Source organism: Callorhinchus milii, unplaced genomic scaffold, assembly GCF_018977255.1.
Source record: "Callorhinchus milii isolate IMCB2004 unplaced genomic scaffold, IMCB_Cmil_1.0 Scaffold6, whole genome shotgun sequence".
Classification (NCBI taxonomy): Eukaryota; Metazoa; Chordata; class Chondrichthyes; order Chimaeriformes; family Callorhinchidae; genus Callorhinchus; species Callorhinchus milii.
This window is the reverse complement of record NW_024704747.1, coordinates 6,103,374-6,131,015: the sequence shown is the minus strand read 5'-3', so window position 1 is coordinate 6,131,015 and position 27,642 is coordinate 6,103,374. Positions and strand designations below refer to the sequence as shown.

General features: G+C 39.2%; 1 protein-coding gene across 1 annotated transcript in view; it reads left to right on the top strand.

Moving 5' to 3' along the window:
• arhgap15 (Rho GTPase activating protein 15) overlaps positions 1 to 27,642 on the top strand; it is a 317,810-nt gene that overhangs the window by 147,350 nt on the left and 142,818 nt on the right. The window contains 2 exon segments of the mRNA XM_007896359.2: positions 1,293 to 1,388; positions 4,387 to 4,522. Of these exon segments, the coding sequence (XP_007894550.2) occupies positions 1,293 to 1,388; positions 4,387 to 4,522 (232 nt within the window).

Below are 27,642 nucleotides of genomic sequence, written 5' to 3'. Positions count from 1 at the left end.
TAATTTAATTTGTTCATACAGATTACCTTACTGACCATCTGTACATCAACTATCATTCCTAATTCCATTATCTTAATACATTTTCAAGGAGAACCATTTGGATTTTGGAATTGGATTCAAATTCTCCACAATGACTTCAATAAATGAGTTATGATGAGTTTTGTTCTTGGTAGATGAGAACATAATGAGCCCATTCAGTGACGCTTTGAAACCCAAATCACAGTCCGTGATTGTCAAGGAAGCTTTGTGACTCAACTTTCTACTTTGATTTATTTTTAAGAAATTATCACTACGCTATCTTGGCCTTTTGCCCTCCATGCCAATTCCCCCCTTACCTTCTGATTTTGCAAACTGTAGTTTCCCAGGTTCGGTGTGTGGGAACATCTGTAGGAGGAAAAGAGTTTTAACATGACAGCACATATCCCGAGTGGACAAGTGGCTTAAATAAGTAGGAGATCTTCCAAGGTGTTAACTGCAGGACAATGTTGGTTGAAGTCCAGCAGTAGGTTATCTGGCTGCTCTCTTGGAATGTTCATGGAAAACCAGCACTAGAGGGAAAAAAAGGCAGGAACATATATGAGTGGGAGTAGGAACAGTACTGCAGATAATGTGCAGCAGACACAAGGGGATAGATACTTTATACTGCAAGTGGTTCCCATTGCACCGCTGTTCTTGTTGAAGACTTTATAGTTTGTATCGCATATTTCATGGAGGTCTCTCCATGTAGTATGTTTTTTATTTCCATAAATGAATTATGATGAGCCTCACGAGTAGTAATATAAATCATACCGCATGGCCCTTTATAAATTATTCGAGCTTTCAACGCATGTTGTGTTTTACATCGGGAAACAAAGAATAGGCTGGGAAAGTCCATTAAACCATCGGATGGCGTCATAACTTCAGTGCAACTTCACAAATGCGAAATGTGATTCTTTTCCTAGCAGCGAGATAACATTTGTCTTATAAATAATATAGGGTGCAAGGAGGGCAGCCACCAACCATGATAAGACTGGTCATCTGGTATCGAATCATTGATGCTGACACTACTTTGGAAGTGTAATTAATTACGCATGGACATGTTAGCTTATTAACATCTGTAGGAGGGAAATAGTTTTTATCACAGATTATTTGCCAATAATGTTGGCTTCATCAAGTAAACACAAACAAATATGCAGATTTGTGCGTGTGTCATACTGGCATCTACATTTTGATATTAATAAGCTAACATGCCTTCTGCCATGTGCCTTGTTCCAGTGTTTCAAAACGATGTTTGCTTTTTTATCTTCCCGCAGCTCACAACTATCTCAGGGAATGAATTTCTCCTCCACTGCGAAAATGACAATATACACGAGTGGTATGAGGCCATCAAACACATGATTGACAAACTGGTACGTATAATGCTTCTAACTAAAATAACTTTGCTTGGTAGGAAATAAGAGGTCTTCACATATTTATCCAATCTGTTGCTAAAGTTACACAATAAACTTCTTCAGATATTTTTATGCCAAAAGGATACTTTCCCAGCTATTTTGTAAACTTCTCAAGCTCTAAGCGGCCCCTTTAGGCCTTGTTTCTCTTGTTTACAGCTCCCCATGGTACTGTTAATTTTCCTTAGCATATTTTCCATGCAATGATTTGGCGCGACGATTTTTAAATTTAAAACAGGCTGAAAATTAGAAAAATAGAATGTAATGTAGATGATGCTCCATGTGCCAGTATATCAGTACAACTTGACGATAATGATAATCCTTCCACTGGTACAGTGCTTATAATTTCTGTAAAGTGTGATGACTGCGTATGTGTAGGCAAATAAAGTGGCTGATTTGCACACCACAACGTCCCACAAATGGCCATGAAATTAATGACCAATTTTATCAGTAGTATTGGAGTAGTAGTGGACTGGATACCAGGAGAAGCTCTCTTCACTGTTCAAATCGTGCTATAAGATTTTTAACACGCACTCAAACAGTGAGTGGGGACCTCTGTTTTAATGTTTCATGTGAAGAGTGACACTTCTGGCATTGCAGCACTCCCCCAGCACTGCATTAAATTGTTATCCTAGAGTCTGAGCTCAAAATGCTAATGTGGAGCCTGAAACCTACAAAGTTCCAATCAGAGGTAAGAGTGCTACCAACTGAGCTAGTCTATATGTGGCTCTAGTTAATCCCATGGGATTAAATTGTTAATCCCATTGACAATTCATTGTGAAAATGCACTAAAATCACCAGTGCAACAAGCATTACCCTCAATACGTAATGGAAATCAGTTTAAATTATAATGCATGAAATACAAAAATAGCCACTGAGTGAAATCCCAGCGCCTTGGGACGTCCTCCAGATGTGAAAGGTGCTACACAAATGTAATTTTGTATTTTGTATTGTTAATTCATTCATATCACAGATTATTTGCCAATGATGTTGGCTTTATCAAGTAAACACAACCAAATATGCAGATCTGTACATGTGTCACACTGGCATCTACGTTATGATATTAATAACCTGGATTTAATGAGCCAATTTCAATCAATTGTGAATATCAAATCCAATTTCAATTGTGAGGTTTGCAAAATGGTTAATTATGAATCTCAAAAATCGCAGTCTTCGCAGTTGCAGACCAGAAAGCAAAATGTCGTCTTTAAATCTAGTCACATATTGAATTGGAAACCCTATCTCCCCCATCACATCAATACGTTTGGATTTGAACCCAAGTGGAAGGGGAATATTAACCCCAATCCCCTAAAACCTTGCTATAAACAGGAAGTTCCTTGTAAAGAGTGCATTTGATTTGATCTCTGCCTTAGTGAGTGTGATCGCCAATACAGGTTGGTTCAGTGTATCATGGTATACACTGTGCCCAAATACCATATGTCTCCAAGTGAACCTTGGAAACCTGTTTTCCTGTGACACATTTATATTTCAGTGTCTCTTTGTTATTCTTTATTTTCATCATTTTCTTCCAGTGCACTGCATACACATTGCATGTACAAGCAGTGAGGTAATACAATTCAAAGGAGTATGAAATAAGCTTTCTGTATCATGTACAGTATTTAAGATGTTGGAGAGAAACATATGAAACATGACTTTACTGCAGTTTCAGATTAATTACACTCTAGAAATGTATTTGAATTTTTTTTTCTGAGTTGTGATACCGATATGTGAAGGTTGAACGTATTTTGGCTCCTGCAGATCACATTTGGACAGTACCGTATGTGACAGAAGATATACTCTAATGTACTCTGACTTGGATCATCTGGTTGTTCTGTCTTAGTTTTATTCTGCAATTCTACCAAACTTCTAAACTTAGCATAGAACACAGAATGCCATTGACGTAAATGAAAAGAACAAATGCAACATCTATTTCGATAAAAAAAATTCTATTTCCTATATGATATATGCTGGTGATTTTATTTTAGCCAGTGTCTGAGAAATGCGTAAACCCTCACCATACTTAAAGGTATCCAAACCCAGACAGAGAGATTATGCTAGCGAGTAATGTAAACCACTGAGTAGTGTAGACTGCATAACTCCTGGGTGCAATGCCCCAGACAACATCTACAGTGATTTATCTTTCATAAACCACCTGCTCACCAAGATATATTCTGTCTTTGCAATACATTTCCACTGAAAAGTACGCATATTTTTAAAACAATTTTCCCTTGTGTGAAAACGGTGAGGAGACTCACGGAGACACACACTATGATGCAATTGGCTGCCACAGTACCTACAAATAATATTAATAATCCTTGCATTTGATATCGCATCTTATCATGACATTGAAATGTCTCAAAGCACTTCACAGACTATACTGTGAATTGTATACTGTAAATAGACTGTGTATTTTGTGGGCAAAACACTGAAACAAAATTACAGTCACTGCACTTTATAGTTTATCCTGTGATGCGCGTTGAGATGCGTGAAAGGCGCAACATCAAATTTAAGGATTATTATTACTATTTATTATTATAACTGTCATTAAGTTTCCTTACTCCACATGCCAAGTTTCCTTACATGCCAAGTTTGCTTACTCCACATGTATTTTGGTAGTAAGTTTACCTGGTAGTAAGTAGGAACTCAGTTGTAGTCGATTGGTGGATCGTTTTTCTGGAGGTAAAATAAATTTAAAAAAATAATTTGGTTACTTAATCCACAACTGTTTGTGGGACACTTTTTCCGCAACATGCTGCTGCATTTCGCCCACACAAATATACAGTCAATTCACTTTACAGTATATTCTGTAAAGTGCTATGAGACATCTCAAAGACATGATAAGGCACTATATCAAATGCAAGGAATATTATTATTAATCAAGCGTGACTATTGTCACATAAACAGCATAATTAAAGGGTCTCTTAATATAACTTGTTGGTTTCCATTTCTGGCTTCATAGGCAAAGCAGGGAGGCGGACAACCAATAGACCGCATCTGTAAGAGCTCCAGCAGTGAGGACCTCTCCAAATGTGCGAGAGAGAACAGTAGCAAGTCAAATCCAAAAGAACAAAAATCTGAGCACAGGAAATCACTAAGTAAGTAACCAAACTTGTAGCAGTGTAATGTATATTGTTGTTATATAATCAGTTTGAAATGAACATGTCATGTTCCTGGGGTGAAGGGGGCAAAATATTGTCCATGGGGAAAAGGAGGCCAGATTTCAAACACAGAGATATCCTGTGGATAAATATTCTGAAGATCTTTCTTCATTAGCTTTGACTATTAAGGGGATCTGTTAATTGTAACTATAATAGTACTCTAAGACCATATCCTTCATGAAGAATGCTATATAAAAGCAAAAGGCAAAATACTGCAGATGCTGGAAATCTGAAATAAAAACAGAACACCCAGCAGGTCAGACAGCAATGTATAGAGAGAGGAAAGCGAGTTAACATTTTGGGTCAATGACTTTTAGTCAAAACTGACAGAAGGTCATCGATCTGAAATGTTAACTCACTTTCCTCTCTGCTTAGATGCTGCCTGATCTGTTATATAAATGCAAGTTAGTGTTTTAAGCACTCCGGTATGCTACCCCACATGAACCGTGCTGTATAAATGCAAGTTGTTGTTAGCTGTGAGGAATTTCCCCTAAGGAAACGGTGTTTTTTGTGGTGGCTAGGTTTGGTGTGGTCAATGAACAAGTTGCCTTTGTGGGTTAAATGGCCTTCCTTTGTTTCACGCTTTTCACATTGAACCCCTCAATGAAGTATCGATTAATCTCCCTTTATTTTTCCTGATTTCTTTTCCATTCTTTTCCCAAACATGCTGCTTGCATGTGATTTCTAAGAGCAATCAGACTTGCGGTGCACATGAAAATACAGGAGTGTCTACCTTTTTCTGCCGCTGTTCATGTTTCTAAAATTTTAATCAAATGTTGACTTTTTTCGGATTCTCTGAGAAATACTGTGACATAAGGTTGCTCACATGAGGGATGGTTCATATGCCAATGTTTAAAACACTGCCATTGCTGTGCCAAGGAATTTTAAAGAACTCAGTGTTAACATTGATCTGAAATAGCATGCCCTTTGAGAGACTTGGAAAGACATTGGCATCTCGTGAACCTGAGCAATCGTTCCTTTCCATTGAATTACACATCATTGAATGTGCAGAGCATGTCGAAGGATTAATAAATTATAAACCTGCAATCTACAAGTACCAGGGTTTCTGCTATATATTTTTTTGCCCTTCAAATTTTTTCCTCCTCTCTTGGAGGTGCTGATTCATACAGGGATACAGCTTCGCAGCTCTGTGCACACTTTAATGCCTTTACCATATGGTCATTCTATATTAATTGGGCATTGATAATGACCGGGAAGGATGTGGCAGTCAAGACCAGTTATATGCTCACCTGATCTCGACACACAGAGATTAAGCTCCTTCTGCCACCCTACCTCACCACAGACGATAGACTTTATGCTCTATTGAGCTCAGTTGAGCTTCACTGCAAGGTGTCTTTACCAGCCAAACTATCACAGGGCAGGGGATTGGCTTTGATCACATTTTACAGATAATTACATTGAAATACACCTATGCATCATACAAATGACTCATTGATGCAGTAACGGGAATGATGCATACGGACCGGGATGTGGGATTCTTTGTTTTTTGCTTAATCCTTTAGTTGGCAGGCTGACTATCTGAGTGTGAGATTTTAAAGAAAAGAAATGAGGAGCAGTTGAGTCACAAAATCAATTCACTTTTTAGTATATTCTGTGAAGCGCTTTGGAACGTCTCGAAGACGTGATAAGGCGCTATATCAAATACAAAGATTATTATTATGAGCGATTCCAGAGATTTCAAATGAAAACCTTCTGCGAGCAGCCCGCTGGTGTAACACTTCAGTGCAACGAGACATGAGATGTTATCATAATAACTGTCGACTGGCCACAGGTGTGAACTCCTCCTCCCTCCAATGTCTTTGCCAACAGTTGGGCTCTCCACCCCCTGTCGTGGCTTTGAGGATTGTTGATGGCAGAGAATAGAGTTTGAGCCCATTTCACAGCTTAACTCAAATTTCGAGACGTCTCAATGACACGATAAGACGCTATATCAAACACGAGGATTATTATTATTAAAATAGGAGAGCACATGTGGCTTCTTCCCACGCTAATTTTCCGCTAGTGTAGACGTCACTACACTTTACAGTAAATCGTGTGAAGTGCTTTGAGACAATCTCCAGATGTGAAAGGCGCTATATCAATTGCAAGGAATGTGATTATTATTATTATTATTATATGCTGATTTGAGGAACTACCATGCAAAGAAGCACTGGGCACAGGGTGCAAAGCTACTGAAGGAAAAAAGAAATTCAGAAAGCTTAGTCACATCAATCTGTAATATTCGTACAAGCTCCGAGCATCAGGCTCCAGAGCAGCAACAGCAAAAGAGCCTTTGAGCAAGTTGCTTCCCGCCCACTGGGACCACAGAGTATACGCCTGTGGAGCAGGGGGTATACAAACAAACAGAAGATTTCAACGTTAAAGAAAGCATAATTAAAGGGAAAATCACATTGCACATCCTCCCCTCTTTTTAACAATTATAAATAGGTTGGGAAGTAGAATGCACGTTAATGAGCACTAAACTAGGAGATTCTTTCCCCAACAATTAAAAGCCAAATGCCTGAAAACAACAACAACAACAAAATTACATTTGTATAGTGGGCTGCAGCCTATGGAGGGAGGAGTTGGGAGGCCGACAAGCAAGGAGTTTGCATAGTTAAGCCGCAATGTTATGAACGAGTGCATGAGAGTTTCGGCGGCCTGTGGTGTGAGACAGTGGTGGAGGCGGAGGTGGGGGAAGGCAGAGAGTGTCTTGGCATGGATGTGGGGTAGAAAGGATAGCTGAGGGTCAAACAAGGTGCCATGGTTCTGGTCTGACTTAGTAAGGGTGGGGTGTGCATCCATGGATGGTGATGCTGCCAGTGGCTGAGGTGTGGAGGTGCTGACTGGAGACAATCAGGAGAGCCTCAGTTTTGCTGATGTTCAACTGAAGTCACCTCTCATCCAGGACTTGATGTCTGACAGACATTCTGTCAGGACAGCAGTGGTCCTGGAATCAAGGGTGGAAGCAGAAAGGTACAGTTGGGTGTCATCTACATACTTGTAGAATTTGATCCCATGTCTGCAGATGATGACACCAAAAGGGAGTATATAGATATTGAAGAGGAGGGGACCAAGGACAGAACCCTGAGGAACGCCACACAAGAAGGTGTGGGGGCTAGAGGAGAAACCGTTTGTGGAGATGAATTGGAAGCGGTGTGAGAGATATGATTTGAACTAGTCAAGGACAGAACCGTGAAGGTTGAGGTGAGTGGAGAGGTGGTGGATGAGGATAGAGTGGCCAACGGCGTCAAAGGCAGCAAAGATGTCATAGAGGACGAGGAGGCAGAGGGAGCCCTAGTCGCAGATGAGCAGAATGTCATTTGTCACTTTGACCGCTTTGAAAAGCCAACAGGTGGCCAAAACTGGGGTAACTGTGCAGCTTGTTACCATCTGACCAGCCTTGGCTGCATCACTCAGGACAAGTCTGTGTCTGATTCACTATTATAGACTGAATTCTCAGTTTCATTGTATGTATTTCTTAGTTAGTGCTTCCAAAGGGTTTTGACACCTGTCTATGGGAACAACTTGATTATAATATGTAGAATCATTATCTAGTCTAATGTATCAACATTTCCGTGTGCAGCCCTTAACTCAGTTTAAACATTGCCAAGTAGAAAATAAGAGTATTGTGTTTTGATTATTGTTTTTACAATACTTCAAAGGAATTCAAAAATGTTTATTTTAATCCTGTTATTTTTTTTAAAAAAATTCTTTTCTCAAGTTGCTATAGTGGATTAACTGGAAAGTTAGTTTGATGTCATCTCGGAATATTAGAGACATTTTTAGATTTTTTTTAATGTTACAATTCTGTTGTTTGGGAAATTTGCCACAGAAATCAAACAAAAAAACCCTACAGCTCTCAACTAAGTCCCCCTCATGGTTACGTCAAGATTGAGCACTTGGTTCAATAACGTTAACTTAAGACACTCGTAAAAGAAAGAAAAACCTGTAATTGTCAGCCAGATAGTTAATCCTTAGCCTTGTGTCACTTTTCTATGCATAGATTTTAAAAGGCTTCCTCTGTTACACAAGGGATCAGACTTTACAGACAGGTAGGCTATTCGGTAAATGCTGCCGATTGCAGTTATGTGGTACTGATGTTTGCTTTGAGAAAGGTTTCATCAAAGAAATCCTTTTGCAGCTCAAATCAGAAGTACTCCCTGTGGTGCTCTGTACTGTTCCTGCCCTCTTTGTTGTTGCTTTTTTCTCCCATCAGCTTATATTGAAACCTGGCATTTGAAATTAGACTGATATTTGATGATTAATCCTCTTTTCATCATGCTGAGAAAGCCATGTTTAAATGCTGGAATAATTTGCACATCATTTAATGAATGTTTGCTTTGAAACACTTACCTTGGTCTTTTTATTCTTTCTTCTTTTCCCCTGTAGATTTGTACTGTTTGTTTTTGTTCTGCTGAAAACAGAATTGGCAAACATAGCTGTTGTCTTTGGATCATCACAAGTATTCAAAGGAAATCTGAATACTTGGAAATTCCATGCTGAATTCTGCATTGGTTTGAGTTAATGATCAACTTCTTTTTAAAGTTGAAACATATTGTCAACCTTCCTTTTCGGCCACTTACATCCAACTGTCACCCCATGTTTTGCAGACTTCCAAGCTCAGTCTTGTTCATCTCTCAACTATTACTGTAATTCGAAATGGGTACAAAATCATTCAGAGAAACCACTTGATTGTAATAATGACAGCCATCATCTTTTGTGTCAATATTGCTTACCTCAACAGCCAGCAACTGTTATCAAGTGGCTTTGTCTGTTTACAATGGTCACGTACAGCATTTAGTAGTTAAACAGTAATAGACTTCGTTCAGCATTGTCTCAGGCAATGGGACTTCAGTCGTTTTTCATATGTGCAAGGACCCCAATGCATTATACAAGGCTTCCCTATGCAGCTGTTGCTATGGAGGAAGCATATCCCGTATAATGCATTCCAATTAAGCATGCTCAGTTGACTAGTAAGAGAATCCCATTGAGGATAGGCTGAATGGTTGAAGGATGAGACAAAAGCTTTTCAATCATTTTGACTATCTTCAATTCACCAAGACAGTATTCTTGCAAGTCTTTCCTATTCACTCAAACTTTAAATATTGTTATTTTTCAGCCTTGCTTTTGATCTTATTTACCAAACACTGAGCTGTTTAAACCACAGATTAATACCCTTTATTTTCTAGATCACTGACTTTGACATGTGATCTCAAAATCACTGGAGAGTCCCATACGAGCACATTCTGAGGCACATCAGGGAAGCTCTTTACCAACGAGACTAAATGGTAGAGAGGCAATTTGGCCTCACAAATATCACTCTAGTTAGAAAAGGCGTGTGACACCTAACTAACTCCAACAAGAAAATAATATTTTGAATAATCAAATCTTTTGTTATCGAAAAAAAACCTTCTGTAATCTCATTAATGTATAAAGTCTATATATTACAGTTTTTATAACTTGTAACTTTTAATTGGAAGATTAATAATTGTTAACAGCTAACCCAGATCAGTGTAGGAAAAAATCACAAGTGTTTCCACTCCAACATTAGGCTCCACAGATGTACAGATGCTGAATTGTACTTTTTGCTTGTGCAATAATTCCCAGCTGTTTCACCTCCCCTCTTCCTCTCCCGCCCCTCTATTCCCCACTCAACCCTGCCCTCATAAAGTGCTCCGAGACATTACCTTATGTGAAGTAGTTGTTTAGCAAAGATAACAGGTGGTATTTTTGAGAGGCGTGGGTATGCATGTATAGTTTGGCTCGGCATCAGGCTTCACCACTGTCAAGCACTCTGGGACACTAGCCTGAGTGAGGGGCGCTATATAAATGCAAGTTGTTGTTGTAGTTTCAACAGCCGCAGGCTTTGCTGCTTATCTGGTCCGACACAGTGAGACCTCACTAAGGTCCACTTATAGTCTGTGCTAGTACTCCAGTCTAGTACTGGGGGAGAGTTATATCATCAGAACTACCATCCTTTCGATAACAGGTTGAACTGATGTACTGTCTGCCCTTCAGATTAATCAGACATTCACCTCTTGGCTGTCTACGGAACCTTGCTGGCACAAATGGCTGCTACGTTTGCCTGCGAACAAGCATTCACTACACTTGACAGTAATTACTTTCAATGTGATAAGTCGCTGTAAAAAAAAATGCAAGTTCTTTTTCTCCTTTCTATCTGTCGCTGAGTAGAGATAAAAAGGAAAGCTGTAAGGGCTGGAAATCTGAAATAAAAATAGATGTTGCTGGAACTGTGCAGCAGATCAATCAGCATCTGAAAGGGGAAAGTAGGCTAATGCTTTGTATATGAACCTACATCAAAACATAAAGGATTCAACCCAAAACATTTTCATTTTATTCTATCGCTCTGTGTTCCATTGAATTCCCATTCATTTCAATATAAACTTCACAAATATACGCTCTTAAGTCTGCTGTTTGGATGAATTAATACTGGACAATGCTCATTGTATTAACAGTACATGTCTTCAATAATAAGTTTAAAAGCAAGACATTTTAGTCCTATAGCTCACCAGGGAAAGGGAGGGAGGTGTTTGGTGGGAGGGAGGGAGCTGAGTTAAATATTGTATACCAGCTTTTTTAATTCTTCCATTTCATTCCTATATGAATGTAGGATGAGAGAAATGATAATCTTGGGCAGTTTGTCTACCAGCACTTCTTCTGGTGCCACATTAGCCATAATGGGAGAAATGCATTAAAGTTTTACAATTCTAAGTGGACTTCGTAAGAACACATCTGAAATACTTGAGTGCATCTGTAAAACAAATCCATTTCAAACTCCTCAGAGTGCAAGGTTCATCACATAATTTCAGTATGCATCAATGTTTCTTCTATCAAAGTATAAGTGAAATATGGCAAGAAATCACTGATGTATAATAATTCTGATCTGGGAAAATAATTCACTAATATATCAGCCTACTTCAGCATGCTCCATGAATACTTAAATTACTCCATTAATTATGTTTGCACAAGATATGTAGTGCAAGATGTACAAACTTCTGTATATATCATGGTTTAATTCTCCGATTCAGTCGATTTCAGTAGCCATTTACTCTATAAGAATCTTAATACTCTCCTTGGAGCATCAAGTACAGAGGTAGATAAATGCAAGACTAACTATGAGTTATGAGCAATGATAAGACAAACTAGGGCTCTTCGGCCTTGAGACTGAAGCTCAAGATGAGAACACAGCTCAGAGGAGACCGTATACAGGTGTATAACATTTTAAATGGAATTGAAAAAGTAAACAATACTTTAGGTTTCATTAAGAGAGTAGAACAAAAGAACATAGGTTTCGAGTTGAGACAGATATCGGGAAAGTTTTCTTCATCCAGAGAGTAATTAATGACCGGAACAGGTTGCTGGAAAGGTGGTTTATGAATAACATTTTTCAATGCACCCCCCACCCCCAGTTATATTCACAGAATAGAAGTTCACCAACATAGGTTCAATGGTTTGAATGGTTCATACACTGTAATTTCTGAAATTGTATGATTTTGCCCAATATATATCCAGATAGTTCTACAATGGGCATAAAATATATAGTTCTGAGTCCATTTACTGAGACGTGGGAAGATTAATATTTCTGTTTTGCTTAACTTCCAGTACTTGGAGCCTACAAATATCACCAAAATTGTATATTAAAAGTTAAATATATGACTCCTTTGTGCTAGCACAAAAACGTACTCCTGGTACCAGTTTCACTGTAGTGTTCAGTTGTGACAGCTGCAATATAATTGCTTTCTGCAGTGATTTCATCCAGTTAGAATTAAAGTAGTCTATCCAGATCCCTAATGTGTCCCCATTAGGATCTCTAAATCGTAGATAATGTCACCATGTAGATCACAATCAAATACTTTTACTCTATCCTGCTATTTGTTTAGTGACAACAAGGGAACACATAATTCTACTGTGGAGATAGGAAAACAAGGTCTGTCTTCACATTTCTAAACCAATTGCATGTCTGAGACCTTTCCTATAGATTGCAGCTAAATTTCCAAAAGGATATATCTATCTCTCTTTCCCCATTCATAGCTCTCGTCATTGTACCTAATATTATACCAATTCATCATCAAGGCTGTGATAGGTGGATTTGGATGAGGGAGAGCAGGAGAGTACAGGGTTAGCTAGGGGATGGATTGGTAGAAAGATAATGGGGAAAGCTCTTCACAAACTATCTGCCTCTCTTAATACTATTTGACTTATTACGTGTGGCAGTTTTAAACAAGTATTAAGCAATTAAAGTTCACCTACACAGTCACTACACATCACAGTAAATCTTGTAGAGATAACCTTCTGACATGAAAACCGCTACATCAAATGCAAAGATGATTATCATTATTGTTTATTAATTAACTCTTTAAATCAAACATTGCTGAAATACTCGTACCATTTGCCTGGGCTATCAGACATGTATAAGATTGAAGCAGCATCACTATGAGACAAGTATCCCAAAGGGACCAGCGTATGGAGTAAATTCCTTAGCACTGACAGAGATCCCCAGCACTGTGGAGAAGTTTTTATCATTGATGTTATTTGCTGCCTCTCATGTTAATGCTTACGTCAATAGAATCTGTGGAGAATGTGAAAACGTTGACTCATGCTGATATATTTTGGTAAAAGTGTTGACCCAGGTATAAAGGCTGCATAATATTAAATTATTACATTTTGAGACACATTAGTGTTTATATAGCCAACAGTGACTTCCATCTAACCTGGTCAGTCCGTTTTGGAGGAAAAGTAGTTAACTCTACAGTTTTTGCACAACAAATCATGTAACTACAACAACTTACATTTATATAAAACAACAACAACTTGCATTTATATAGCGCCCTTCACGCAATGCAGTATATCGGAGCACTAATAGTGGCGGAGCCTGACGTTGAGCCGGGGAGAGGGAGATGATGACCGTAAGCACGGTCAAAGAGGAAGGTTTTCAGTCGTGATCTAAAAGGGGCAAAGGAGACGGCAAGGCAGAAGGATTGGCGGACAACTTGGCAAAGTTGGATGTCAAGCAAGGGAGAAGAGGTCCAAAGAAGTGGTCCACACAAATTGAAGGCGATTCAAAGTTTTACAAATCTCATTTGACAAAACTGTACTGCTCCCAAAAAAAGTTACAGTTTCTTGAACTACTTTTTTTCAATACTAACAAAAAATATTAATTTTGTAATTCTAAAGTTGTACTGTTACAGACATTTCTTTCGCATAGAGCTGAAGTCTTGAAATCCCATCAGGAATCTATTATAACCTAATAAAAAACATGCTCACATCATAATTTACTTCTTTAAGTCACTGAACTTACTTCTTCAGGTCACTGAAATTATTATTGATTTTAATCAGTATTGCACTGGCAGCCAAGTAATATACAGAAGTTCTGTTGTGGTGAATGTAATACCTTTTATTCAGCTATTCGATGCCAGATTTGTTTTTCACAACCTTTTTGCCTATGAGGGTCCCTTCATAAGGTGAGGAATGGAATTTTAATGATGGTTACTATGTGAAATGTGGCTTGTAAAATGATTGAACAAAACATTGCCAGTAATTAGTCTTCTGAATCAAAGTTACCAGTTTCAATATTACAAAACTTCTGAAATTATTCAATGTTTGGGTGATTTTTAAATACATTTTGTTTCTGTACTTAACGACTACGCTTTCTAAAAGAAAATGTCTTTGGTTTAAAGGGAATTACTAAAAATACAATCTATTCCGCTTAAGTGTATGTCTGTCAAACAGATTAAACAACACATTTGGCTCCAAAGGGGTGAGACTGGCAGATTAGTAGTGGAGGATAAGGACATGGCTGTACTTCTAAATGAGTTCATCACAACAGTTTTCATAAAGGAGGATTGCAGCCCTGATCCCTGATCCTGCAATCAAGGTGACTGGGCCACAGAGAGACCTCTTAATACAATGGTTATTTTAATAAAAAATCCTGAGTCCCACAGCATAGAAGAGAAGCAGGACCAGCATTAGACTCAGGGATTCTCATTTAAATACAGGAAGAAATAAGAGGAGCTTACTTTGACCCAATTATTCAGCATCCCTTACAAATCATGGAGAACACCTCAGAACTAGAGGGCAGCTATTATAGTGAGAAACGGGATTGCGGTTTTGAGGGAAAAGAAAGCTGAGCATCTGTACTGTGGAAGAGAGCGGTGGGAAGCGGCTGCACTAACGTGGTTGGGATCAAACTTGATGGGTTCAACCACTCTTTTGGTCACCTTTCTCCTCCCCTCACCTTCCTCAACTCCCTCACATCAAGCTCTGGCTCCCAGGTGCCTCCGTGAAGACGTCCTCATATATAAAAAGCACTGTGCACATCTAAAAACTGCTGTTTGTATTGCTGAATAGGGTTGTCTTATTCTGCAGATTGTCATGTTCGTAATGAGTTCACAGAGTCTGGCCAGTTCAAGTCTGAAACTATTTAAATGTGGATAACTTTGATTAGATTTCACTTGATAGAATCTCCTAAATTCAATGCCAGATAAATAGTCATTTCTTTACAGAAATACTTGGCTTTGCAGGCTCTAACATGCGATTTAAATTTAGGGATAACTAAAGTATTGAATAATAATAATAATAATCCTTGCATTTGATATAGCGCTTTTCATGTCTTCTCGACGTCTCAAAGATTTAATCACATGTAAGGCTGGTACAGACCCTCTCCCGCCTCACTCCCACATCCCCTGACGATGCTCTGACCAATAGCAACGACAAAAAAATTGCATTTGTCAACTGTTTTCAAGTTGGGAGGACGTCCCAAGGCGCTGAACAGTCAGGGATCAGAACCTGAACGTGGGGGGGCAGGGTTAGGATGAGGGAGGGCAGAGTGGGTAGGAGAGCGGCTGAAGGCATGGTCAAAAAGGAGGGTATTGATTCGTGCCTTGAAGAAGGTAAGAAAGGGAGCAAGGTGAAGGGACTGTGGGATGGAGTTCCAAAGAGTGGGGGCAAAGAGGCTGAAAGTCCAGCCACCGATGGTAGACCTGAAGCAGGCCAGAGCCTGCTGCGTGGAGGGAGTGAACAGATTGATAGGGGATCAGCAGGTCAGAGATGTAGGAGGAGGCAAGGCCTTGGAGAGCCTTGAAAGTGTGGATGAGAATTTTGAATTCTATCCTCTGAGGGATGGGGAGCCAATGGAGCCGGGCAAGATTGGGGATGATGGGATCATGAAGCCTGGTGTGGGAGAGGACACGAGCTGCAGAGTTCTGGTTGATTTGTAGCTTGTGGAGGGAATAGTTTGGGAGGACAACAAGGAGGGAGTTTCCATAGTCGACCCTTGAGGTGACGAATGCATGTATGAGGGTTTCAGCAGCCTGAGGGATGAGGTAATGGTGGAGTCAGACAATGTTGCAGAGGTGGGGGAAGGCAGAGCAGGTCATGGCACGGATATGTGGGAGAAAGAGCAGTTGAGGGTTGAACAAGACACCTAGGTTCGTAACTGGCTTGGTGAGGTGGTGTGTGCAACCGTGGATGCTGAAGCTGCCAGTGCCTGAGTCGCTGAGGTGCTGGTGCGAGCCAATCAGGAGGGTCTCAATCTTGCTGACATTCAGCTGCAGAAAGTTGGCTGTCATCCAGGACTTGATGTCAGACAGACATTCTGTCAGGACGTCAGTTGTCCTGGAATCAAGTGTGGAGGCAGAGAGATAGAGTTGGGTGTCATCCACGTACATGTGGAAGTTCACCCTAAGTCTGCGGATGATGTCACTGGGGGGAGCATGTAGAAGTATCTCTGGAGATGGGTTGCATATGACATTGTATTTCGGGCCATGTCTCAGTCAGTGATTGAAACAGAATGAGCAAATTAGCAATTCTTCCTTCCTTCGCCTCTCCACCCCCTGGGATATCATTCAATTGTCATTGTCGGGAAGAGTGGTTGAGGGCAGGATACTGGACTGCAGGGTGGCTATTCTGAAAAGATGAGATCGAAGGGCCTTCTTCATCCGAATAAATCTTGTGATCTTGAATTTCATCCAAAGCCATTTGCTGTATCCATTATAATAATAAAAATCATAATAATAGTCTTTGCTTTTGACATGGCGCCTTATGATTTGTTGAGATGTTTTAAAACGCTTCACAGAATATACTATAAAGTGAATTGACTGTATATTTTCTGGGCGAAACGCAGCAGCCAATTTCGCACAGCAGTGTCCCATAAACAGCCGTGGATTGAGTGACCAAATTATTATTTTTTGGAAGGAAGGAATTATTACCTTCAGAAAGCGATCTGCCAATTGACTAACAACTGGGTTCCTACTTACTGCTAGGTAAACAGTAAGAGTGGAGTAAGGAAATTCGCCTAAGGTTTCACCCCCAGGCAATCAAACTTGGGTCCTTTCGCTTGTGAGACTGGTGCTCTAAACAAATTTAGCCATTGGCAGTGGCTTCCAACGACCCACACCATCATGCAAATCCCCTCATATCAGTGGGAAATTGGGAAATAGCAGATTAACGCAAACATATTTGCGGAAAACTTAACTTCTGACCTTGTTTTGCAAAATTTGAGCTATTTATCGAGCCTTAAATAAAACTGGGCATTTCCGTTGTAATAAGAAATTCCCCCAAGATTGCTGGGTCCTATTCTCGTCTTGAATGTTTTTAAAACATTTCAGTGAAATAAAGTTTGCCTCTTTTGGGCTGTCCGAAATTATAATTTCTCTGTAGTAAATATTTTTTAAAACAAATCTTAGATATTCTGTATTACTCAAGTTTCTCCTATGACAGTGAGAGACCAATTATCTTGCTCAGTAAGATCCATGCAGAAAAACATTGAAACATAGCTGTGTCGTCGTCTGCTTTGAAACCATGCTCCACACCAAGTCTCGTCAAAATCCCTTTGCTTGTAACCTTGCAAGTGTATATTTTTCATGTTGCTCTAATCATCAAACAGCAGAAATTGGAAATGCTTTGAAATAAGAAACCCCATTAATAATGTTGAATATAGCACACAAATAGCCAGAACAGTTAAAGCCTGATTATGCAATACTAAATACTTGAAGTACAACTCCTTATTTATTCAGCTGTCTGAGATGAGAAACAAAATGCCCGATAACTTGATGAAATTTGGTCACACCTTTTTATATTTTTTCGCACTTTTCCCAATAATTTCCCACCCTGCGGAAAATCCCATCCCACACCCCTCCCCCATCGGTTGGAATGGTTAAATATTCCAATTTGCAGATTTATCCACGGTCTCCACGAAGCCTGCTCCTAGAGTGACCCAACACAAGAAAATAATCTCTCGCCAGCTAGTATAAAGGAGTTAGTGCCAACACAAATAAAATGAAACATGCAGTCCCTTTAATGCTGTATTCCTACTGCTGACAGCAAAGTCTCTTCGCTCCCAGCAACACTGCGCTGTGGAGTGGGAAGCCTGGCTTGTACTTCCTGCTTCACATTGTATTGAATCAGAGCCATGCAAAAAAAACAACACACAGACTGACTTTGGACTTTTGCAAATGCAGGAATGACATACTTGTTTAGTAGTGCTATTAAGGAGCCAGATGTCCAATCAACTCTAATAAATATTAAAAACCAGTCCATTAAAACTATTAGACCACCTAGAGAGCTGTGAACAGATGACGTGGGAAGTGATCCCAGTTATAGCTGTAGCCACAACGACAACAACAGATTACATTTTGTATTACACCTTTCACGTCAGGAGGACGTCACAAGGCGCTGGACAGTCAAGGATCCGCACAGTCTTCATACTGCACCAGATGCAAACTGCACGGTTTCTGAATCCATCTCTCTCAGGTGTGATCAAAAGAAAGGTTGCAGCGGGATGGACGCTGGAAAAATTCACTCCATTAAGATAGCACTTTAGAGAGTGAATTATTGCCCCGTGATAAATGGAAACAATCACTGCGAAACATGTAGTATACATTAAATGAAATCCGTCAACAGGCATCAATACATGTGTATATATATATTAAATATATTAATCCAATGAATTTAACCCTTTCTTGTTGCATCTAATAAATGATAAGCAGAATGTCAAAATATTGTCACTGGATTGCTAAAATACTTAACTTCTGTAGAATAAATTAGAAATCAATGTTAATTTAACTTTTTCTCTTTTGTACGTGCTGCAATGTATATCAATATATAGATATCCGTATATAAAATAGTATATATATATGTGTTGGATGGATATCGCACCAGTTTTAGAGTCAAAACCCTAAATCCCTACATCTAGAAGGCACACAAAAGGCTGTTGATAAAGTTCTGACTTGTATATGGTGAAAAGAAGAGAGTTTCTTCCAATAGGGCAGTAACGAGAGAGGTTACCTTTCCTCTTCCATACTATACCTGATCTGGTTGTGCTTGATGCCAAGAGTGAGTTCCAAAACTGAAACTAAATGTTACATTCTTCAGCACTGATATCCTTTAACTTTACAGAAACCAAGCAAACGGCAAACATACTCTGATCTACTTTGATGCTACTCAGGAACAGATCAGATGCATCTGAGTCTGAAGTTAAATTTGTTCCTTAAGCGTACAACACACATGATAATGCAGCTACAGGAGTTAAATAACATTGCTTGTCCTCGGGAGATGTTTAGAGCGAGTGAGAGGTGGTGACCGAATTTCGATTAATTTTAACGGGAAAAGTTCTGAAAATGATTGAAACTGTTTAAGATGGTTCAATTCCAATCCATTGGATTTGGAGATACAGTAACTTCAAAGCTCATCCCTAGAAATTCATGTCTGCTAACAGCAGCTACATCCTGCAAGGTCTGTTGTCTTCCTATTAAAGAGAAATATTAATACCAGAATCCTTTATTCTTTTTGAAACTTCTTAAAGGATACTACATGTGAAATGTGTCTTAGGGCTAGCATTTCATGAATGAGGCTGACAACCTAACTCATGAGTAACAAAGTACAATAACATGGTATCAAACACGAACATATCCAGTATTCTGTTTCTAGGTTTTATCTTCTCCGAATATTCCATTTGTGTTCTGGGTTTTCTGTCAAGCTTTTATTGTGTTACAGGTACAGAAAAAGATCAAGCCTTAAGTACAGAGAAGGCTAAGTGATTTCACATTAGTTAGGAAAATGAACAAGTTATGTTCTCCAAAATACATGTAAGAAGGTATATGTGACTTTGGTATTCTCTTCGTAAGCGTTCCATTATTAGAAGCTTTTCTTGATTCCCTTCGGTCTGATTTGGTCACTGGCAGGTTTATTCTGAAAAGGTGGGACTCATCACTCTGAGAGATGTGAGCTGTAGCTGGGAGTTAGGCGTAAGGCTTATTTTCCATTTTCACAAGGAGCTGCATTATAATAATAATAATAATCCTTGCATTTGACCTAGCACTTTATCATGTCTCAAAGCACTCCATAGAACACACTGTAAATTGAATTGACTGTATATATGGAGTCCTGTAGCTCAGCGGTTAGAGCACTCACATCACAAGCAAGAGACCGGGATTTGATTCCCGGCAGGGCGAAACCTTGGGCAAGTTTCCTTATTCCACAGGCCTGATAATAATCCCTCAAGGAAATACATAAATAAACTAAAAATGTGGTTACTCAATTCATGACTGTTTGTGGGACACTGCTGTGTCCGGTTGTGTTTTCGCTCACAAATATACAGTCAATTTACTTTACAGTATATTGTGTGAAGTACTTTGAGATGTCTAGAAGATGTGAAAAGCACTACATCAAATGCAAGGATTATTATTATTATTATCTAGTGGGCGAAATGCGGCAGACAATTGTGCATAGCAGTGTCCGACAAACAGTCGTGGATTGATTGACCAAATTATTATTATTTTTTGAAGGGATTATTACCCTACTTACTGCTAGATAAACAGAGGGGTGTGGATTAAGTAAACTTGCAGTTTCGCCCTGCCCGGGAATCTAACCTGAGTCTTCTCACCTATGAGGAGAGTGCTCTAACCAATATGCTATAGAACTTCACAATTGTGTGAATTATGAAACCGGATGGGTTTGGAGGAAAGTCTCTTTCTTGTTGTGCTGGTAATCTCCCAGATGTTGTTGCAAAGTTACATTGCACAGCCTGAGTCATGGGTCTGACTTAGAATAAAGTCATGGAGGGAGGTCCCACCAAGGTGTCCCCACTCATCACACCTTCTGAATACAAGCAGAATACATCTATATTCTGAATACATCTTCAAAGAGTACGAAAGTTACCATGGATCCATGTTGGTGTGCTGCTCTTCCAAAAAAATTAGTAGCCGAGAATCTTAATAAAGTCACTATCATTTGCCTACAACCACACAATCACTACACATTGCGGTAAATCCAATTAAAAACTGTTTGCGACTTCTCCACGACACGATAAGTTGCGCTATCAAATGCAAGGATTATTGTTAATATCCCTCAATTCAACTGGTGGTGTCAATGATAATCCTTGCATTTGATATAGCGCCTTATCACATCTTCAAGGTGTCTCAAAGCACTTCACAGAATATACTGTAAAGTGAACTGACTGTATATTTTGTGGACAAAACACAGCAGCCAATTGTACACAGTAGTGTCCCACAAGCAGTCGTGGAGTGAAGTGACCAATTTATTATTATTTCATTTGAAAAGAATTATTACCCCCAGAAAAGCGATCCTCCAATCGATTAACAACTGGATTCCTACTTACTGTCAGGTAAACAGAGGGGTGTGGAGTAAGGAAATTTGCGCAATATTTCATCCTGCCGTGAATTGAACCCAGGTCTTTCGCTTGGGAGGCGAGTGCTCTAACCACTGAGCAACTGGACTCCACAATTATTATTAATGTCCCCCAATTGAACTTTTAATATAGTGTGATTTCAAAATCTGTTGGCCTTTTATAGCTAAAATTAAAAAAAAAAGAGCCGTGGGAAAAAATCGTGGTACCGTTTGTGATGTAAGGCATTCCTTTGCGTTAATTAGTCCACACTATAAAATGGCACAAATTTTACCCCAATCAAAACACAATCAAAAATTGCTTTTTAGGAATAAATGGCAGCTTGTTAACTACATAGCACAATGAATAGAACCTTTAACAGAGCGTTATCAAACTTGGTATAAAATATATCACAAAAACTTTAATTTGCAGAAACCATAAAGATTGTGGGGAAAATTTCTAAAGTAATTAATTGCAAACTGACACTTGTGGGAAAGTTACATTTCTTGAGGGAAAGTTTACATTATGCCCTCCAGAAATATTTGCAAAAGATTTATTCCTTATTGGCCTGGACCTTTACAAAGACTTGAAGGTTGAAAATGCTTCTTATTTCATTTTAATTGTGGAATGAATTTAAAGAGCTAAGCAGCCCAGCAAGATTGTGGGAACTATACCATGACTGTTTGCACATACTGAGAGCAAACAAAAGAAATACCTACCTGAATTATGGGAATTCTTTAGCTAATAACTAATGCAAACATTTTGTGTGAACAGCTTTGGGCTATATTCCTGCTCTTTTGTAATTGATTGGAAGTTAAAATAGTAATTTTGTTTCTAATTAATTTTTAACACGCGGAGACCATTCTGTGAGAGCAGCCCATTAATTCAGGCAGTTGAGTGCTTGATTCACAACCGGAAGATTATTTATTTAAGTCTCAGGGCCACCTGTTGCTTGCACTCACCTACCTAGATGGGATGCTTTACATTTCGTCCTGTTGGCCTTAACAGAAGTGAAGTCATTCGGGTTTATGGGCAACCCCTCTCTTCTTTCGTTCTGTTGTGTGTCATTGATAGGCTCTGTAATCAGTGCACTCAACTCCAGTCTCTGGGTTAGTTTCAGTGTCCAAAACACGCATGTTATATGCAAAGCATGTGACTAAACAGCGCAAGGTATATGTGTGATTATATAGAGAGTGTGTGCTGGGTACCCATGTGATTATACCCCATGACTGTTTGTAGGACATGGTGTGAGTAACTGGCTGCTGTGTTTTGCCCACAAAATACAAGGTCACTAAACTTTACTACTGTAAAGTATCCGTATATCCTATAATTATTATTATAATTATTATTATTTTATCCTGTGAAGCGCTTTGAGACATCTCAACAATGTGGTAAGGTGCTATATCAAATGCTAGGGTTGTTATCATTATCCATCCACTATATTCTTTTCTTTCCAATACTCCGTCCAATTATTCATCCTTTTTCAGGGACCTTAATAATAATCCTTGCATTTGACATAGCACCTAATCAAATTGTGGAGACTCCTCAAATTGCAGTGAACTACTCATCTTTTTAATAATAATCCTTGCATTTGATGTAGCGCCTTATCACGTCTTCGAGACGTCTCAAAGTGCTTCACAAACAGCAAGTGATTATTGACGGTAATTTACAATAGCCTCAAACCCTTTCAATGCAAAATGCTTTTTAAGATTTAAGCCACTGGAACTTTTTTGAACCCATTCAGTTTGTGCCAATAATTGAGTAATTGCTCAAATCAGGCCTAATGCTTTCATTAACTCCTTAGGAACTGCAATAGTATTTCAGCAACAATATCAGAAGAACTGCAGCCAGAAATGCAACATCATGAAGTTTATCAAGATCTTCAATATTCAGAAATGCTCTGCGCACTTTGGAATTGTTCTCATGTAACTTACGGTGAAAAAAAGTTCTGTTTTCATTACTTGATGGAAACAGTTATGTCTTCTGACAGCTGGGAGTATGTTTCACTGGGAGTTGGGAGCATATGGCTGAGGTTGAAGGAATTGTGAATGACGTGAACAACCATATCTCTACTTTCTGTTTCTTCCTGTCTCCTCCCAGCCAAATTGGGACCTCAACTCTTGGAAATCAAGAGGAACAACTACATGCATCATCTTAGCTCACTCAGCAGCACTCTGGCTTCTGGCTCAGAAGGTTGTGAGTTCAAAACTCATAGAGCTCAAAGTCTAGGCTGGCACTCCAATGCAGTACAGGGGGAGTGCTGCATTGTCGGAGCAGTCGATTGAGTAATTATAACAATGACGTAAGAAATCCATCAAGAGAAGGAAATTTCTCCCGGTAACATGGTCAACAAGCTTGCAGATTGTTTGCTCATTCCCTCGTGAGTGTTTGCAAGACCTTGCCAGTGCAAATCGGCTCACGTGCTTGCAAACCAAAACAATCAATGCACTTGACTGTAATTACTTGTGAAGCTCTTTGAGAGCTTTGACATGTTAAGGCGCTCTAAAAAGCAATTTCTTCCTTGTATCTCGAGCAGCATGCTACTGCATCTAAGCATCGCACTGCTGCTCTGCTGTCATAACTGTTATAATAGCGCGATTTATCCTGCCTGGGATTAGCTTCAGTTTCATATCTTCACTCCAACACTGTACGTTAGATAGATGACCCAGCAAAGTACAGAATTATGTGAATTAATTCACTTTGTAGGGTCTGTGTCTTGCGTTTAGTTCAAGGCAGGACCATTGTTCATAATGGTACTCCACGCAGTTGGTGTAGTGACTGACTGCTTTAAGGTCATAATAGTGTCATTAGGTGGGTCCCACGAGCAGTAAAAAATGTCAAATGGGAGAAAAACAAGTATCAGCCATGTTGGTATCATCACAGCAATCAACTCTCTATCTAATTATAATGTCACAAAGTGAATGAGAAAGTATCCATGGGTGAAAGCATTGCTTATTTGGTCCACATCCAGGTTGAAATTCACCCGTTGCATTTTTTGCAGTCTTTTCAGCACAGCTGAGCTTTTCCAATGGCTGTAAAGAATGTGCTCTGAAGAAAGCCACATATTATTAAAGGGATATCCTGTTGTTCAGTGACATTTGGGTATAATGGTGGATTAGACTAGACAGATTACACAAATAAACAGAGATAATGTTGCTTGTCAGTTTGATTAATCTCCTTTCAGTCTGGTGTGTAAAAAGGTAGTATGACTGGCATTTGCTGGTTAATTTCGAATGCAGGTCTGGAAATTTAACAAATACAGATGTTTTTATCAGAAACCATTATTATTTATTGCAGCAATTTACAAAATTCAGACCTTATCTTAGAACTATCTAAGATAGATATCTTGTGTCGCCCCCACCGCCCCCCCACCGCCCCCTCACCACCACCCCCTCACCACCACCCCCTCACCACCACCCCCTAACCACCACCCACCAGCCAAACGTTTCATAGAGTTTTCACACAGCGAGTTGTTCGAATCTGGAATACATTTGGAAGCCGATTTGATAGCAATTTTTAAGAAAGAAATTCTTAGATAATTATTTGGGGAGGACAAGTTTCAGGGTTATGGGGAGAGCACAGGTGAGTGGGATTGATTTGGATAGATCTTTTGAAAGAGCCGGCACAGATATGATGGCTTCCTTCTGTGCTGTACAATTCTATGATTGTATGATTCCATAGGCACCGATAGGCCTAAGAACATAAAGAAATGAGAATCGCTAGATGAAAGAAAACCAAGGTCCATCCAGTTTGCCTTCCACCATCCTGGCAGTCATGTCGCAAGCTCCATACTGTATACCACAATATTATTTCCTAAAAAAAATCTATTGAATTTGCTTTTGAAAGAATTGAAAACAGTTTATCATGGTCTCCCTTGTATTGGCCCAAATGACCATTGATCATGTGTGAGCACTCAGACTCTGCAGTCTGTTTGACTGGAGAGAGCATCATAATCCACCCTATCCTCCAGCATTCATGCACGTGTTTTCGAGGAGGAGTTACTGGCCAATGGCCAGAAATGTTTCCTCCAGAGAAGGGAGTGCTTCCAAGTTCGCTGACAAACAATTCCCCTCTAAACCCCTAGTTAAAAAAAAATGGGCATTCACTTCCTGCTTGTTTGTGGGACAGTATCGTGTGCAAATCCACTGCTGCGTTCAGCTACAAACAAACACAGTAAAATCCTATGAAGCATTTTGAAATGTTCCGACATGATAAGGCATTGTATTCAAATGCAAGGATTATAATAAGTGGAAACCTGGCAGATATTATTTTCGCCTCCTTGCCTTAGGGGCACAAAGGCTAATTTCCCCTCCAACTGTTGTCCCAGCTGAGTTCAGCTAACAGTGCATCCTGAGTGAACTTACGACCTTGAGCTCTGTATGGGATTTTGACACACCAGACAGTACCTTTACCTGGGAGGAACCTCCCTATTTCTTAAAGGAACAAAAAAAATACCTTTTGTGAAATGCATCATTTGAACGTATTATTCTGCTTTACCATCTGCACAGAACAGATATAAACAAAATCAGTTTTTGGGCCAAGTGTTTCAGCAGTCCACCCTTCTAGCAATCACTTTATGCCATGGGATTCCACATGAGTAATTTTCTGAAAACCTATAAGGTTACAAAGGATTTTTTCAATAAGATGTCATTGCAGAAATATGAAATAGTTGAGTCTTGTGTGAAATATTAATAACAGGAGTGGTTATTTGTAACTCAAAGTCGATATGAATCTTGCAATTTAAAACAACAATTTGTATTTATGTAGCGCCTTTCAGATCAGGAAAATGTCTCAAAGAGCTTCACAGGATTTAATGTAAAGTGTATTTTGTAGGCAAACATGGCAGTCATTCTTTGCACCCAGAAATTTTCCACAAACAGCCATAAAGTGTGTAACCAATTTTATTCAGGAGATTGTTGATCGGGATTACCGGGAGAAACTCCCTTCTCTTTTTAAGTAGCGACATGAGCCCTTTAACATTCACCTGAACAGCAAGACATTGTATAATGTTTTAATGCATTCAGTCATTTGTTTCCAAATGCAATGGTTGCTCGCTGTAGCTGTGTAATTTAAAAGTGTATAAACCAGCTGAAAGATTGCAACCAAATAATAAAATTCCCAATTTGGTGCATTTCATTTTCATACCAAATGCATCAGAGAGTTGTGATGTGTCAGCCTTTATAATTCTGACGGATATTACTTTCATGAATGGAAAACACGTATATATTCCCCACTTCAATGGCAAATTCAGCAGTCAGCGCTTAAGTAACCTATTCTCTTAGTCAAAAATTATTGCAGGGCCTATGAAAATCCCTTGGCCACTTGACCTAAACTGGCATGTAGGAGGATTAGTTGTTGTGGCTGCATCTCATATGGAGAATTTGCTGGTGGTTCTCCTACTATTAATGTGTGCAAAGCAGCCTTATTGCTGCCCTGGTTCAGTCATTATAGCCTTTAGCGAATAGATTATACTCGTCACGTCAAGACAGACAGCCAGACAATGACACTGTACTTCAGAAAAGTGCAGACATTATTTCTGCACTTCAGATTAATAGGTTTTGTCATACTCATGAAGCAAAGCAATCAATAGCACTTTACTCTGACATCTACTGTCAATACCCATTGTTCCCATTACAAGGGGTGCTTAATAAATAGTTCTTCAAAATCCTTTTTGTTACACATAATACGCTGGAAGTAATTGCTAAAGATCACTGCATAAGCGAACTAACAATTGTAAATGTTTATTGTTTTATCGGGAGATTCATGCTATTCATTTTGCCGTTTTCCTTCTCTTTTGTTCACGTCTGTGATCATGCCACATTTGCTTTGTTCATACCATGCAGGTAAGAAATAGCAGGCTTATATGAGCAGTTATTATTTACAATAATGGGTCTAATTGTTTGCTTGCAAATGCAATGAGTGCTGTGTGTGCCTTCTTATGAAGCTATGCAGTACAGACTTAGTTGAAAGATTACAACCAAATAGGAACATTCCTAGTTTGATGCATTTGATTTAAATACAGTTCTGATGAAGGGTCATTAACCTGAAACATGAACTCACTTTCCTCTCTCTATAGATGCTGCCTTACCTGCTGAATGTTCCCAGCCACTTCTGTTTTTTATATCAGATTTCCAGCATCTGCAGCATTTTGCCTTTTGGGCAAACACATTGATATTTTGTCTAGTATTGAAATTACTGTATCAAAAGGCATAGATCTTGCCAACCTTGCTCTTTATTTTCATTCTGCACTTTTAGTATTTGTTTAATTTCCCACAGCATTTAGGACTAGTTTTTCAAAAGTGCGATTTTTATCTTTGTCTTGGTACTGCGGTGAAAATGATTTTAGAGAAGACAGAACTGTATCTCCACTTTATTGCGTAAAAAAACTGTGCACATAGGAAATATTTGCAAT